The 16,424-nt window shown below is 41.9% G+C and overlaps 1 protein-coding gene across 5 annotated transcripts in view; it reads right to left on the bottom strand.

Annotated features, from left to right (window-relative positions):
- LOC126414647 (parathyroid hormone/parathyroid hormone-related peptide receptor-like) overlaps nucleotides 1–16,424 on the bottom strand; it is a 510,473-nt gene that overhangs the window by 292,605 nt on the left and 201,444 nt on the right. For 3 of the 5 annotated variants that reach the window (XM_050083367.1, XM_050083364.1, XM_050083366.1), the window contains exon 1: nucleotides 6,507–6,570. The exons of the other annotated variants lie outside the window; for them this stretch is intronic. Coding sequence is in view for 2 of the 3 variants with exons in the window: in XM_050083364.1 (XP_049939321.1) it covers nucleotides 6,507–6,533 (27 nt within the window). In the remaining variant the exon portion in view is untranslated. Of the gene's footprint in view, nucleotides 1–6,506; nucleotides 6,571–16,424 lie in introns of those variants that run through there. 5 annotated transcript variants of the gene reach the window in all.

Raw genomic sequence — 16,424 nt, 5'->3', positions numbered from 1 at the left:
CGCTAATATGACAGATTTACCAAAGACTATCCTTCCAAATATGTCTTTGTATAGTCTTACGCATCGCGCTCACTCCTTCAGCTCATGGAGCTCACAAGGGTTCAAATGGTTCAAATGGCTCTGAGCACTATGGGACTCAACTGCTGTGGTCATAAGTCCCCTAGAACTTAGAACTACTTAAACCTAACTAACCTAAGGACATCACACACATCCATGCCCGAGGCAGGATTCGAACCTGCGACCGTAGCGGTCGTGCGGTTCCAGACTGTAGCGCCTTTAACCGCTCGGCCACTCCGGCCGGCCTCACAAGGGGAAGGCCTCAGACACGGTCAAGCGATTCGGCTCAAATTTGGCAAGTCGCTTGTGTACTACCTAAAACAAAGGAATCTAAGATATTTTGGGTCAACGCCCTCGCTTTTTTGAGAAAATCACCCCTAAATATTATGACGAGCAAACGACTCAAAATTGGCGGAGTCGATAGATAATTGTAAATAGAGCATTTTTCATCATCAGGTATGGGGTCCGAAAACGCATACTTTTCCAGAAATCGAAGTAAGAAACTTTTACAACCTACGCTTCTGTGCCCACATGGTAAGCTCTTTTCGCCGACAGCACCGATAGCGCAACGCCCAAGGTAACTGGCTGGGAGTCGGAGTATCTGGGTTAGAATCTTGAAGAAACCTAGCGCATGTTCTTCTTTTCGTTTGTATTTTTCCATATCTCAATTGATAGGGATAGGAGGGTTAATAAGGTAAGTAAATCAATAAGGAATGATAATAATAAGGTAGGCAAATAACCCTCCTATCCCTATCAATTGAGATATGGAAAAATACAAACGAAAAGGATTTTTTTTTTTTTTTTTTTTTTTTTTTTTTTTTTTTTTTTTTCCCGTTGGGTTTGGTCGTTGCGGAAGTCCGTTCAAGTACGCCGGCCGCGGTGGTCTCGCGGTTCTAGGCGCTCAGTCCGGAACTGCGCGACTGCTACGGTCGCAGGTTCGAATCCTGCCTCGGGCATGGATGTGTGTGATGTCCTTAGGTTTAATTAGTTCTAAGTTCTAGGAGACTGATGACCTAAGATGTTAAGTCCCATAGTGCTCAGAACCATTTGAACCGTTCAAGTACGTTTGTTGATCCTTCCACTAAGTTTTTTTTTATTTTTATTTTTATTTATTTTTTTTTTATTACAGAGGTCAACCAGCTCTCTGACCGAACGCACTGAGCTACCGTGCCGGCTTTACCTTGGCCGTTACGCTATCGGCGCTGTCGGCGAAGAGCGTTTACCATGTGGGTACAGAAGCGGCAGTTGTAAAAGTTTCTTTCCTCGATTTCTGGAAAAGTTTGCGTTTGCGGACCCCGTACCTGGTGATGAAAAATGCTCTTTTTACAATTATCTATCGATCCCTCCAATTTTGAGTCGATTGAGCGTCATAACCTTCAGGGGTGATTTTCTCAAAATCATGGGGGTGTTGACCAAAAATATCTTAGAGTCTTTCGTTTTAGGTTGTACACAAGCGACCTGCCAAATTTGAGCCGAATCGGTTGGCCGTGTCTGAGGCCTTCCCCTTGTCAGTACTGGTCTAAATGAAGTTTTATGAGCGTTGCGGCCCAAGATCATCGTATCTGATGGCCACCATGCACAGGCAGGAAACAAAGTGTCCACCATTGTAAATCTTTTACAATGGATGTTTCAGATTTTTGGAAAAGAATCTAATTACCTGCTTCAAAACTAGCGCAAAAAATGTGACATTTGAAAACTCGAGTGTGATTTGGACCTGGACAAGCTGATCAGTAAAATGATTTAGCTTTATTTGTACTTTTGGTGTATTCACTCAGTCTGTTACTGTCCAAAACAACTGCCTGAAACTTAGTAGAAATCGTCAAAAGTAGTTTCTTCTTATTCTATTACTTTGTGCTCATTCCGTCTAGTACGTACGGGGTCCGTGGTCCGTTTTACACAGGATTTGGCAAATTTATTTTTATTTGGTTTGCAACCTAATGGCCTCCATCTTGCAAGTAAAGTTACCCAAGGAATACACTTCTATTTTGATCAGCTTTGAATATGTTTCTGTGTGGAGCAAACTAAGATTTTTTTATACGTATCCATACGGCCGTCAAGGATGTGACACAACCTCTTGAAAAAAAAATTGACTTTAATATTTCTGATTGGGCACCGTTGAAACGGTAACAGATATTAAAAGAACTTCAAGTAATAGTTCTATGGCTTTTAATGTACGTTACAACAATGCATTCAGATTTGTCGAAAAATCATGTTTTTCGAAATCCCCTCTCTCCTACATATCATTTTTGATTTCGATTTTTGAGTAGTAGCAAAACGTGTTAGCAAAACGTGCAGCGTCGTTAATACCATATTCAGTCATACATGATGAAATGGTATTCCAAAGAATTTGACAGACAAAAGCTAGGAATACCTCTGTATCGCTGTGTGTCCACTTCAATGCCAAAACTGCCGAAAGATTCTGGGCTTGCTTATTATTGTACATATTTACAATAATGTTACAACAATAATGTACAAACAATTTGAAATGTAACATAAATAAATCTGAAAAGTTTACAACTTGGAAAAAAGGAATACCAAATGTAAAAAGAAAACACGAAACAACACAAGATTTTTATATTTCATGGAATTAAAAGAAAAAAAAATATAGAATATACATTCGGACTATATTTGTCTGAGAGAGGTTTTTTAAAAAAACAAACCAACATGCACGTGGCACATATCGGGCTCGCGTACACCATATTTCTAGATTATTTCTGACAAATGTGTCTTTGGAATACCGCTTCATCATATATGACTGAATTTGGTATTAATGATGTCATACGTTCTGCTGTTAGATGATGATATGAAAAACGGGGGCGGGGGATTGCGGAAAAACGACTTTCTCACAAATCATGGTGTACCGTTTTAACGTATCTTAAAATCATAGAACTTACATTCGAAGTTTTTTGTTTTGTTTTATATCGTTTCAATGGTATTCATTCAGAAATGTTATACTCGGGTGTTTCACCCCTTTAGTGGATGCGCCACTGTCTGAATTGTGTGAATTTTATTCCGGTTGTGACCGTATTGTAGGCCTACCTGTTTGGTATCGTATTTTCTGAGACAGAAATTGGGGACCAATCCAGTATTTGCTTAAACGAGCGAGAGAAACTGCATAAAAACCACACCCACGCTTTCTGAGGCACCAGCCACGGTCTTTAATCCGCGACGAGGATTGGATGCCTGTCTCGGAATCTGGCACGCTGTGCATTACACTTTATGAGCAACTCACCGTTCCACCGCTGATGATAAAAACAAAATTGGTAATGACCTATGAAGTGGATCTATTAAGCGGAAGAAAGAAGCACCATGCCACAGATCGTCTGTTTACGTGTAGAAGCGGTGCAGTCGTGTAACGTTTGGTATCGAACATCTATGGAGGCAGAAGTGACGTACAGAGGTAACTCCCCATATGGACCAGGAACTGTTTCATTCCAATAAAAAAATCCTGAAGACAGAGAAATGAAACACAGCGTACAGTTTCTGCTGTATTGGGGAAGAACTACTTCCAAGAATCGTGTAACTTGATGACAAAACATCGTGGGTGCACGTTATCTGAGGCTGACCGTAAGGCCGCAGCAGAAGTAACGAAGGGAAATTTTTTTTGCGAAACTAACACAGTTCCTACGTCACTGAGCATATCTCTTGGAATACACGTGCTAAGATGGAGAGAGTGCTACAGTCTGGACAGAAACATTGGGCTGTTTGAAGCCAGTGGGATGGTGCAGAAATATTGCAATACGTCCTTAGTACATCTATATCTACACTTCGTGAGCTACCTTACGTTGTGTGGCGGACGGTACTTTGTGGACCACAATCACTTCCCCATTTTCCTGTTCCGAGAGCGAATAGTTCCCAGGAAGAACGATTATTGTTAAGCCTCCGTGTAAGCTTGAATCTCTCTAATTTTACCTTTTTGATCTTTTCGCGAGATATATGTAGGAGGAAGCAATATATTGGTTGATTCTTCTTGGAACAATAAACCGCGAGTGACGTATAACGGCTTTCTTGCAACGTCAGCCGCTGGAGTTGGCTCATGATCTAATATGAACATGTAACCAAATGCGCTGCTCCTCTTTTGGGTCTTCTCTATTTTCTCTATCAGTCCTATCTAGTACGGATCTCAGACCGACAAGCATCATTCAAAAACTGGTCGAACGAGGGTTCTGTAAACTTCCTCCTTTGCGGATGGACTACATGTGCCAATGATTCTGCCTGGCATCTGCCTTACCTACCACTAGTTTTATATGGTCTATCCACTTTAAATCGCTACGTACGCATACTCCCAGGTATTTTAAGTATGTGACTGCTTCCGACGATTGTTCTGTAATAGTGTAATCATACAATTATCGGTCTTTCTACTTTTCTATACGTAATACGTTATATTTATGTTGAAGGTAAACTTCCGCTTCTTGCACCAAGCGTCGATTTCTTTAGGTCTTCCTGTATTTCGCTATAGTTTTCTAACATTGTGACATCTCTGTAGAAATAGCGTCATCCGCGAAAAGCCTCATCTAACATTCTACGTTATTCACTAGGTCACTTAATAGGGTGTTTAAAAAAAAGTGTCGAGCATTTTGGGAGGTGGTAGAACCACCAAAACAAGAGAAGGAAGTCCAGCATAACATGGGATCTAAAATGCATACCTTAAGAGGTACGAGCACCTGTTCAGCGAAAGAGCTGTGTTTCACACTATCGAAGATAAAAGAGTCTCATAGCTCTTAAGGTATACATTTTAGAGCCAATATCCGAAGGACTTGTTTTTTGTTTTGATCTATAGTACTTCCTCCCATAACATAGAAAGCGAAGAGTCCATGTTTATTGCACATTTTTTCCTTGTTTTATTTCGAGAAAAAAAAATAAAAAAAATAAAAAAATGTGCAATAAACATGGACTCCTCGCTTTCTTGTTTTGTGGTTACTACCACCTTTCGCAGACTTCAAGAAGAATATAATAATTCCAATCCCAAAGAAAGCAGGTGTTGACAGTTGTGAAAATTGCCGAACTATCAGTTTAATAAGTCACAGCTGCAAAATACTAACACGAACTCTTTACAGACGAAAGGAAAAACTGGTAATGCCGACCTCGGGGAAGATCAGTTTGGGTTCAGTAGAAATATTGGAACACGTGAGGTAATACTGACCTTACGACTTATCGTAGAAGAAAGTTTAAGGAAGGGCAAAACCTACGTTTCTAGCATTTGTAGACTTAGAGAAATCTTTTGACAATGTTGACTGGAATACTCTCTTTCAAATTCTAAAGGTGGCAGGGTTAAAATAGAGGGAGCGAAAGGCTACTTACAATTTGTGCAGAAACCAGATGGCAGTTATAAGAGTCGAGGGGCATGAAAGGGAAGCAGTGGTTGGGAAGGGAGTGAGACAGGGTTGTAGCCTCTCCCCGATGTTATTCAGTCTGTATATTGAGCAAGCAGTAAAGGAAACAAAAGAAAAATTCGGAGTAGGTATTGAAATCCATGAAGAAGAAGTAAAAACTTTGAGGTTCGCCGATGACAATGAAATTCTGTCAGAGACAGCAAAGGATTTGGAAGAGTAATTGAACGGAATGGACAGTATCTTGAAAGGAGGATATAAGATGAACATCAACAAAAGCAAAACTAGGATAATGGAATGTAGTCAAATTAAATCGGTTGATGCTGAGGGAGTTAGATTAGGAAATGAGACACTTAAAGCAAAATAACTGATAATGGTCGAAGTAGAGAGGATATAAAATGTAGAAAGTGTTTCTGAAGAAGAGAAATTTGTTAACATCAAGTATAGATTTAAGTGTCAGGAAGTCGTTTCTGCAAGTATTTGTTTGGAGTGTAGCCATGTATGGAAGTGAAATATGGACGATCAATAGTTTAGACAAGAAGAGAATAGAAGCTTTCGAAATGTGGTGCTACAGAAGAATGCTGAGGATTAGATGGGTACATCACATAATTAATGTGAAGGTATTGAATAGAATTGGGGAGAAGAGGAGTTTGTGGCACAACTTGACAAGAAGAAGGGACCGGTTGGCAGGACATATTCTGAGGCATCAAGGGATCACAAATTTTGCATTGGAGGGCAGCGTGGAGGGTAAGAATCATAGAGGGAGACCAAGAGATGAATACACTAAGCAGATTCAGAAGGATGTAGGTTGCAGTAGGTACTGGGAGATGAAGAAGCTGCACAGGATACGGTAGCATGGAGAGCTGTATCAAACCAGTCTCAGGACTGAAGACCATAACAACAACAACCACATTTCGAACTGTTACACGCTGTTTCTAATACGCTCTATATCTTGTGAAAAGCAGTGGCCCAATAACACTGCACTGCGGTACGCACGAAGTTATTTTTACATCTGACGGATTCTCACGGTTGAGGATGACGTGCTAGGTCCTGTTTGCTAGAAACTCTTCAGTCCAGTGACACAGCTGGTCTGGTATTCGTGTACAAGTGTGAGCTTACCTTTCGATAGTCGTTGAGGTAGACCATTCTGGCCCAATGCTGTATGTGTGGGGCGTCGCGAGCTCTGCTGGACGCACACTGGCGTCGGCAGGAGACTGCACGCCACATCCGCCGCCTTCCCCGTCCGGCCGCCGTGCTTCCGCGTCGCGTCAACGGAGTGAAAATCTGTCTTTCCCTCTGGTGCTGTGACTCGCGTCTTGCCCGCACGTTAATATAACGTGTACGTCCTGAGGGACCGCGTGCAGGAAAACTGCTTCTCGACTTCAAATCAAAAGCTGCATACCTCAGTGTTACGCTTACACTCGCTTTAATAAACTAATGGTGGCTGGAATAAGTGTTCCACAAAAGAGACGTACGATTAATTTGGTTAAGGGGGTAGGACGTCAAACGGGACGACTTGGAGCTGGAGAGACACCACAGGAATTTTTAATTTCCACTGTCTATACTTTTAAAAATAAATTCATAAAACTTTGTCAGTGGTGGAAGTTCAAAAATATAAGAAAATAATTTATTTTTTTACATTTGTATTTCATCTTTTTTCACTCACATTGGCTGCATTGGTTGCTATAGGTACACTTTTCTTCATAAGTAAGGGAGATTCTTCGATAAATTTTGCACAGCATACAAACCACACTTACAGGTGTATGAAACTCTAGAATTTTCCAAACCTATTAAAAACTGTGGTAAAAATTGAGATAATTAACTATAAAATTTGAGTTTTTTCTAAACATGAAGTTTAAAATGTAACAGCACATTCATTTTTTCATAAATTAAATAATTTCTAGAGTTTCATACACCTGTAAGTATGGTTTGTATGCTGTGCATAATTCATCGAAGAATTTCTCTTACTAATGAAGAAACGTGTACCTACAGCAACGAACGCAGCCAATAGAAGTGAAAAAATGATGAACTTTCACATGTAAAAAAAAATTATTTTGTTATTTTTTTTTGAACTTCCACTGCTATGATTGTGAATCCTTAATCCTTCTTGGTCATGCTGACAAAGTTTTATGAATTTATTCGTAAAAGTATAAACACTGGAAATTAAAATGTCCTGTGGTGTCTCACCTGCTCCAAGACGGCCCGTTTGACGTCCTACCCCCCTTAAGCGAGAATGGGAAAAACACTATTCGATTAACCAAGCAGCACATAGGGAGTGGCGTGTACAGCGGGGTCCAGAAAAATGAAGACACTCACTGATAGTCAATATTAATGAAAAAAATGACGTACTGTTAAATGGCGCGGGGGATTGTTACCTTATGTGTTCAAGTGACCCCCATTAGCAGCCAAACAACGTCGATCCCTCTGAACTGTTGACAGAACTACGGCTGTGAGTATTGCCGGTGTGACAGCCGCACAGGACGCCACGACGCTTTCTCGTAGCTCGTTCAGTGTAGCTGGCTTCTGTTGATAAATTTCATTTTGCAAGGTCCTGCAATGGTAGAAGTAAAGAGTTGTAACGTCTGGATACCGTGGTGGGTACTCATCAGCTCCTCTTCGACGTATCCATCGTCCAGGTAGATTTTCGTCCAAGTAGGCTCTGACATCTCTGTGTTAGTGAGGCAGAGAGTCATCTTATTGTAGGTAAAGTCTTTCACTTCCAAACACCTTTCGGATGCTAGGTGAAATCGATGTTTGCAGCACATGAAGATACACTTCGCCAGTTACGGTACCTTCAAAGGAGAATGGGCCAATCGAACCGTGCGATGACAGACCACACCGGGTAATTTCCAAGAATTTTCCCTATCGAAGCCGCGGGCTCCAAACGATAGATATAGAATGTGCGATTCTAAATAGATCACGTGACTGTGGTGGCGGGCGTTATGATAAACTATTGGTGAAACTTCCTGGCAGATTAAAACTGTGTGCCGGACCGAGATTCGAACTCGGGACCTTTGCCTTTCTCGGTTTGAGAAAGCACTTTATACTGCCCGGTGGAAAAGTGATTACAGACGTCTTTCACTCCTACAAGACACTGAAAGCAGAAGGTTTCAACCACGAGTTCGCCAACCGTACTATAGGCTTCGTGTCTTCCGGTGACCCCGATGTGCACATGCAGAACATCGAGCGGCTGTGGAAATCATTGAAATCTTCCATTAAAAGAGAAGGGCATCCAGGAGAGAGAGAAACAAACCCCACTTGTTTCAGTATCGCCGGCCGAAGTGGCCGTGCGGTTAAAGGCGCTGCAGTCTGGAACCGCAAGACCGCTACGGTCGCAGGTTCGAATCCTGCCTCGGGCATGGATGTTTGTGATGTCCTTAGGTTAGTTAGGTTTAAGTAGTTCTAAGTTCTAGGGGACTAATGATCTCAGCAGTTGAGTCCCATAGTGCTCAGAGCCATTGGACCATTTTTTTTTGTTTCAGTATCTGTATTTCTATAACTTGGGGTTGCAAGGAAAAGTTGACGCATGTGACACTCTACCCATATTTTTGCGTGACATTGGCAGAGCCGGCCGCTGTGTTCGAGAAGGTTCTAGACGCTTCAGTCCGGAACCACGCGGCTGCTACGGTCGCAGATCCGAATCCTGCCTCGGGCATGGGTGTGTGTGATGTCCTTAGGTTAGTTAGGTCTAAGTAGTTCTAAGTCTAGGGGACTGATGACCTCAGATGTTAAGTCCCATAGTGCTTCGAGCCATTTAAACCATTTTGAACATTGGCAGAATCTACCCAGGTTACGCCAAAAAGAGAATGCTGCCGTAGCGCACACATCAAATGGACTTTCTCATGACTACAACGTCGACAACGAGAGAGGTAAGTCGTTTCCTTTGTAATTACAAGTATTTTAGTGACGCTCTTATTTTGTCGTTGCTGCAGTGACCAGTATAAACATGCTCATAACGCCCGCCACCACAGTCGCGTGAAAGATTTAGAATCGCACGTCCGGTATCTATCGTTTGGAGCCCGCGGCTTCGATAGACAAACATTCTTGGAAGTTACCCCACACCAGACATGGACACCCGGTAGATTAACATTTACGTCCCCGTGAACGTGAGGATTTTCAGGAGCCCAGTACTCCCAGTTGTGGCGGTTTACAGAACCGTTCAGTCTGAAATGCGCCTCGTCAGCCAATGTAACCATCTCTGCAATCTTTTGTCGTCGCGAAACATCCCTGCAAACGATTAAGAGTACTCGCAGTCGTCCTCTTTCATAACGTGCGTCGATCTTGAAAAGTACACTTTCCACTTGACACGCTTCAGAATTCGTCGTACGCTTGATCGGCTTACCCCTCCCCCCCCCTCCCTCCCCTTTCACAGATTTTTGAGGTGACCTAGTAAAGTGTTGCAACACAGAACACAGCAGTGCTGGCATTTGCAGTTGATGTTTTTGGCCGGCCAGACCTTTCCTTATGCTCGTCCCGAACAGCACCAACGGCTTTAAATCCATCCCGAATACGAATAATTGTTGTAGGTGTTGGTGGCTGAGTTCCGTAGACATTATGCCATTGCCGTTGTACCTCCATCATGTTTTCGAACTCCAAGTACTCCTTCAATACGCCCTTGCGTTACTCAAACGACAATCTTACTTCATTTATCGCTGCATTGTCATCTGATGGCGCAAAATTAAAACGATATGACATTTTGACTCAAAGATATTAACTAGCAGAGAGTGTCTACATTTCTCTGGACTTCTCTACCCCCTGGATTCAACTGAAAACACAAATTGCAGTAACCGGCAGAAAGCTTCCGATAATCTGCATTAAGAGGATCCGAAATGACACGCAATAACCCAATGGTCGTCAAACGGCGGCCCGCGGGTGTTCGTGCTGCCCGCGGTTCTCAGCCGTATTTTATAATCCGAGTAATATGCTTCTAGAAACTAGCAGCAGAATCAAAAAAGTCAACTAACGGTAGGAGCATCTTAAACAACTACTTACAGAGATAGCAGTATTTTATGATGTGCTTAATTTGAATTGACGTTGGTGAATTCGGCCGTGATTCCTTTGTCAGAACAGGCTACTGTTATGTAATTAGGCGAGAGAGTAGGTGCCCCATGAAACCTACTGCCCTATCGTGATCTTTAGTTGTTACAGATGCTCTGTTTATGGTGACATAATATGGAGTAATAGATTTATCTGATTTCAACATTACAATAGCAGTTTTCTTACAGAGATCTAAAAATGCAATTTCACAAGGTTTGTTCGGCATCTACGAAAACAGCAAACAGTAAGCAATGTTGTGTTCATGTTAGAAACATGTCCTGCGTAAAACAAAAATAGAATTTACTTAATATCAAGTTAGTTTAGAATCACAGTGTCTGTTGCAAGGTGCTGCGATTATCTTTGCTTCAACAATCGACAGTCGATAACTTAAATTGTACCTCAGTCTTCGTGCTAATAAAACCATTTCCTGACACGATGCGTGTCGACTATGTTTCTCCGCACAAGATGCATAAATTGATCTTCTCACAAATGATCAATATTCAAATGAGATCTGCATGAGATAATAACTATGTAATCTATTCTTACATACAGAAAGTAAATGTCGTTACTTCTGCCTACTTCGTCCGATTGCACTGAAATGTTAGTCATTTGCACATTTAAGCTTCATGTCAAATTGACATTAGTTGCATGCCGCGTTTACTGTGTTGCAATTATAATGGTTTTTGAAATTTTTCTTGACTCATACCATGTTCTCATTATCGCAAACTGTGTAACCCAACACTTTATCTGACGCAAGAGTGACATGAAAGAAAAACCCTCATAATTACAACGCTGTATTTTTGGACGCACGTTTTAATGCCTTCGGTCGCATAGCCTACGAGTTGAACAACATTTCTCGTACACACGTTTGACTGCTCTCTATGATACACCATCAAATCGTGAAACATAATTCACGGGTTGGTCACGGGCACGATAGAAAACAATAGCTACTTTCTAACATTCTGTTAGGCGTCCACGTCGGTCCATTTAACTGAGATTATTCCATACAGTCGTCTGGAACGTACACATCACTTCAATGCCATGACTTAGGTCGGCCGAGGAGAGTTACGTTGCCTGCTGTTACCAGTTCTACACCATCTACAGTGCTTCAAAGCGACCAGTGTGGGATGTGACTAAGCTTTCTCCGTTGAGCTTAATAGTACGTGGATGCATAAACATTATTTTGTATCTGCATTAGTGAAATGGCACATGTATGGGAGGTTACCTGCATGGTTATTGCATTCTACTCCAACTAATGTTTTTAAAACTTATTATGTTGACGATACTCTTGTATTTACGTAACTGACCGCATATACATCTTACGAAAAATAACCACGAACCACGAAGCAACTATCAGAATGGGACAATAGACGGAGATATCATGTACATTTGACAGCATAAAAGCAGGTCACCCCTGACTAGGCGGCACCTGACTGTATGCAGCCAACATAGCAAGCGGCTTCGCAGGTCCTCTAAACCTTTACAGTACAGTCGTTTGACTATACACAGTGGGTACCACAAGAGACTACTAAAGTACTTGCTATTTATGGCAGTCACTCCAGACGTAAACAAATTCCGTCATACAACAAATATCAGAAAACACGTTATAACAGATGAGCAGTCCTTAACGCTTGTAAATGTAACTTCATTATGATAAGCAACGCTGTATAAGTCTTATCACACTCATTAAATGACATGAACAGTTGATGTTCGTGATCCGAATTTGCACCCACTGTTAATCAAACACAGCTTGCACGTCTGACGGAGACTCGACTAGGCACAAGGAGATGTAAAATATCATTTACCAGTATCAGTTTACAAGGCCAAATTCCGAACCTGGAAATAATTGACGATGCATTTAGCACTGCACTGACAGCCACATGATGTTTATATTGCCCCTGAGAAGTAACGTACTGAGAAGTAAGTTACGTAATAAAGTGCAGCGCAAAAGCGTGAAACACCGTTAAGTAAAACTGTGATGATGGGAGGGGGGATAGAACCACTTACCTACATGAATTGTTAGCTAAGTACCATCAGATGTCAGATATTACATATTTTCATAATAGCGTGATACTGGAACGTGAAATGACGATACAAATGGTTTTAGCCTGACGGGGATTCGAACCTGGCACCTTTCACTATTATAGCTACAAATGGACATGAAACATTTAGTGTTTTTCACCAGTAGCGAGATGTGCACATGCTCGCCTAGCGGTAACGCAACATATAGGCTAGTTCTGTACTGCCTGAGACTGCAGTCCCACGCATATCGTCGCTGTTGACCACATACGAAGAGGTGTCAACAACTAAATCACCTTTTGCTAGCAGTTAGGATTGCGCCGTTCGTAGACACTTTGGTGGGTTTGGCATCATGAGGAAACAATGAAATGATTGGACAGTATAATCTCTAAGCATGCAAATCCAGAGAAAAATTGGAATCGGAGCTGAAATTCCAGTCCAGTGCCAATACGTTTTACGTTACACGCTTGTAGGTTAGACGTGATAGTGGCCATGTTTCTTAAGAACGGTTGGTGTAAATTTGGGTAAATTGGATTGGTGTCAAAATGGGTCCCTATTTAAGGAGGGCCCATAATTATATCATCTCTTCTCTTAAACAATGTAAAGTATTTAAATAATTTTATGGGGATTTGGTTAGTCGATTTTTGTTTAAAGATCGTATAGGCCCTATACAACTCACACAGCAACAAACAAATAGAATTTTCAAATTGTGATAATAGGTCCTAGTGCTTTTGTTCGTCCTTGCACAATGCTGAGAACGAAGAAGCGCTATGAATGTAAGAACCAGAGGCATCAGTTGGATGAATCTCAGATGTTACGTGCCATAGCAGCTGTGAAAGCAAGGAGGCTTCTTTGAAAGGTGCTACAAGAACATTCGGGGTGCCTCGTACCACTTTGCAGAGACTTCTTGATAAAATCCCTGAGCAAGCGATTCAAGAGATAAAGCTTGGAAGGAAATCGATTTTAAATGCAGACCTCGAACAACAGCTAATTTCTTATCTCCTTGAGACGGAGCAAAAATTCTTTGCGTGCACTTCGGTGGATCTGAGAAAAATGGCATTTTACTTGTCTAGGGAAATACTTTGGCAACCCCTTTCAGAGAAGGAGAAGTAGGATGAGCTTGGGATGTCCTTTTTCTTGAGAGACACAAGGATCAGCTGTCAATTCGCAAACCCTGTGGGACTTCACATGCCAGAGCCTTAGGCTTCAATAAAGAGAGTGTGATGGTTTTCTTTGATTTATTGGCAGACGCTTTCAACAAACACTCATATCCACCAGACCGAGTGTATACCGTGGACGAGGCAGGCCTGTTCATTGTCCAAAGCAAAATTCCAAAAGTGGTAGGAGTGAAACGGAAGAAACAAATTGCAGCTCTCACGTGTGCAGAAAGACGGGCTACAATCACAGTTATCGCATGCATGAGCGCTTCGGGACATCATGTCCTGCCAATGATAATTTTGTCTAGAACCAACATGTCCCAAGCTCTAATGAGAGGCTGCCCCCCTGGGGCAATTGGTAGAGCCCATCCTTCAGGATGGGTTCAAAACAATTTGTTCACGGAATGGTTCGTTCACTTCATTGAGAAAATATGTCTGACTGAAGAAAGGCATGTTCTCTTCATCTTGGATGGTCATTATAGCCACGTTCGAAATTCAGATGCGATTGACTTGGCGAAAAAATACTACGTCACTATCATCTCACTTCCTCCACTTTGCATCAACAAACTGCAGCCTCTAGATAAGACGTTCATTGGACCTCTGAAAACGTACTACAACGAGTCAGTGAGAGTATGGTTGCATCACAACGGGCGTCCTCTCACACCTTACTACGTTATGGAGGTTTTTGGCTAAGCCTACCTTCGTACTCATTCAGCTGAGATAGCAATAAACGGATTCAAAGTGTTGCGGGTTGATATTTGTAATTATAGACACTCTGGAAATATTGATTATCCTTGAATTAATGTTTTATATTTCATGATGTACGTTCCTTGGAGAGAAATAAATTAATGTTGTGTTGGAATCACGGTGTTGTGTGTCCGTAATATTTTGGTGCCGAAACCCGGGAAGAATTTGCGATTTCCTGCGTGATTTCAACAATTAACGGCTTACTTCACGCTGTAGGAAACAAGAGACGACGTCGGACCGCATCACAAGCTAAGTCCATTCCAATATAATATGATCGCATGAACTGGTTGCTTCAAAACAATTTATGCGGCTTTGTATTGCAAGCCTGAAACTTGCACTCAGAGTAGCTAGTTTTGTTAAAAGGTTTTCGTTCACTTACGTTTGCGCAAACGCTGCTTGTTAAACCTTTAAGCTATTCACAAGCGCACTCGTTAACAATCTTACAACAGCCGTCTTTAGTAAGACATACTGCAGGACGAATCAGAGATACAGTTAGCAAACTTCAAAAGAAAGCGAACTAGGGAGAGGACTAATGCTACGCGGTTTTGTGCGGCTGTTGATGCTTTTACCACAGAAAGCCCGTTTGATGATTTTGAACATTACGGGGAACGTCTTCAAGAAGCTCTAGAGAAGCTCGTTTCATTAGATGACGCTATTCATAATTTTCTCTCTGACGATGAGTACAATGCAAACGTGCTGAGCTGTGAGGAATATATAGACAAAGTCAAACGCGCTATACAGAAGGCTACAAAAGCTATTGATTACAAGCTTTCAGCCATAACGTCACAAATGAATATCACGTCACCACCAGTGCTCACACAACCAACTGTATTCCACTCTGTCAAGCTACCAGCAATTAAGCTTGATTCATTTTGTGGAGATGTCGAAATGTGGTCCCGCTTATGGGAACAATTTGGATCGACCATTGATAAAGACCCATCCCTTTCTACAGTAAACAAACATGTTTTCCTACGAGGATATCTGTCAGGTGAACCGAAGTTGCTGGTAGATGGAATACCTATAACGGCTAACACGTATGAAGAAACAAAGAAAATTTTACTGAATAGATACGGAGTAGCAATCGCATTATACAGGCGCACCTCGATTATTTGGATGCGCTAAAGCCTGTACAGTCAGCGACACCTGAAACGCTGAACAGTACATTCCTGGAATGCAACCGTCGTATTCAAGCACTGGGTGCCTTAGGATAAGACGTCGTGGCATACGGTAAAATTCTCACTCCGAAAATTCTGCGTGCATTTACCGCTGAAATGTGCCAGAAATGGGTCATTCATGCTAGAAGAACCGAAGTAGCGGAAGGAGATTACTGAAACTACTTAACGTTTTGGAAGAAGAAGTTCGTGGTGCTCTCACTGCACAAAAGATTCGTACAGAATATCAGTCATCCCCTAGCTTCACGCCCACTGCAGCAGCGCTTCACATAGATTCAAAGCAAGCGAAAAATCCGCGTAAGCCTAAACGAGAAGTACCGGTACAACCATATTGCGTATTTTGCGAAGCTCGCTCTCATTGGGCCCAAGACAGCAACATAGTAACTGATAGCCAACAACGTATCGATAAACTAAAGCAAGATAATCGCTGTTTTATATGTCTAAACCGAGGTCATAATGCTAGAAACTGCAGTAAGAAGGGCAAGGTCTCGTGTTCTAAGTGCAAGAAAAGTCATCACAAAGCTATCTGTACTGACATTGCTGCCTCTTCTTCATCTTCTCAGCAAATTAGCTCTACACCTGTAGGGAGAATCGACGTAAGTTCAGCAGGTTTTACTTATCTTTAGACAGCTCGAGTTTGGGTCAGTGGACCCGCAGGATTAAGCAAACTTACTCGCTGCGTTCTGGATAGCGGTAGTCAGTCAAGCTTCATTTCCAAGTTCCTGATTGATGAGCTAGGTTTAAGAACTATAGAACATCGTGATCTATCTGTCAACGCCTTTGAAATGCCATCCGCAACTTCAACGCATCGTAGAGTCGTAGAATTCACACTAAAGGGCACCTGGACTAATTCCAAGACGTCTATGACTGCGTTTGAAAGCACATACTCATTTTCCGCGCACCCA

This window comes from Schistocerca serialis, chromosome 1 (genome assembly GCF_023864345.2).
Source record: "Schistocerca serialis cubense isolate TAMUIC-IGC-003099 chromosome 1, iqSchSeri2.2, whole genome shotgun sequence".
Lineage (NCBI taxonomy): Eukaryota > Metazoa > Arthropoda > Insecta > Orthoptera > Acrididae > Schistocerca > Schistocerca serialis.
Note: the sequence above shows the minus strand (reverse complement) of the source record. Positions and strands in the feature narration are given on the sequence as shown.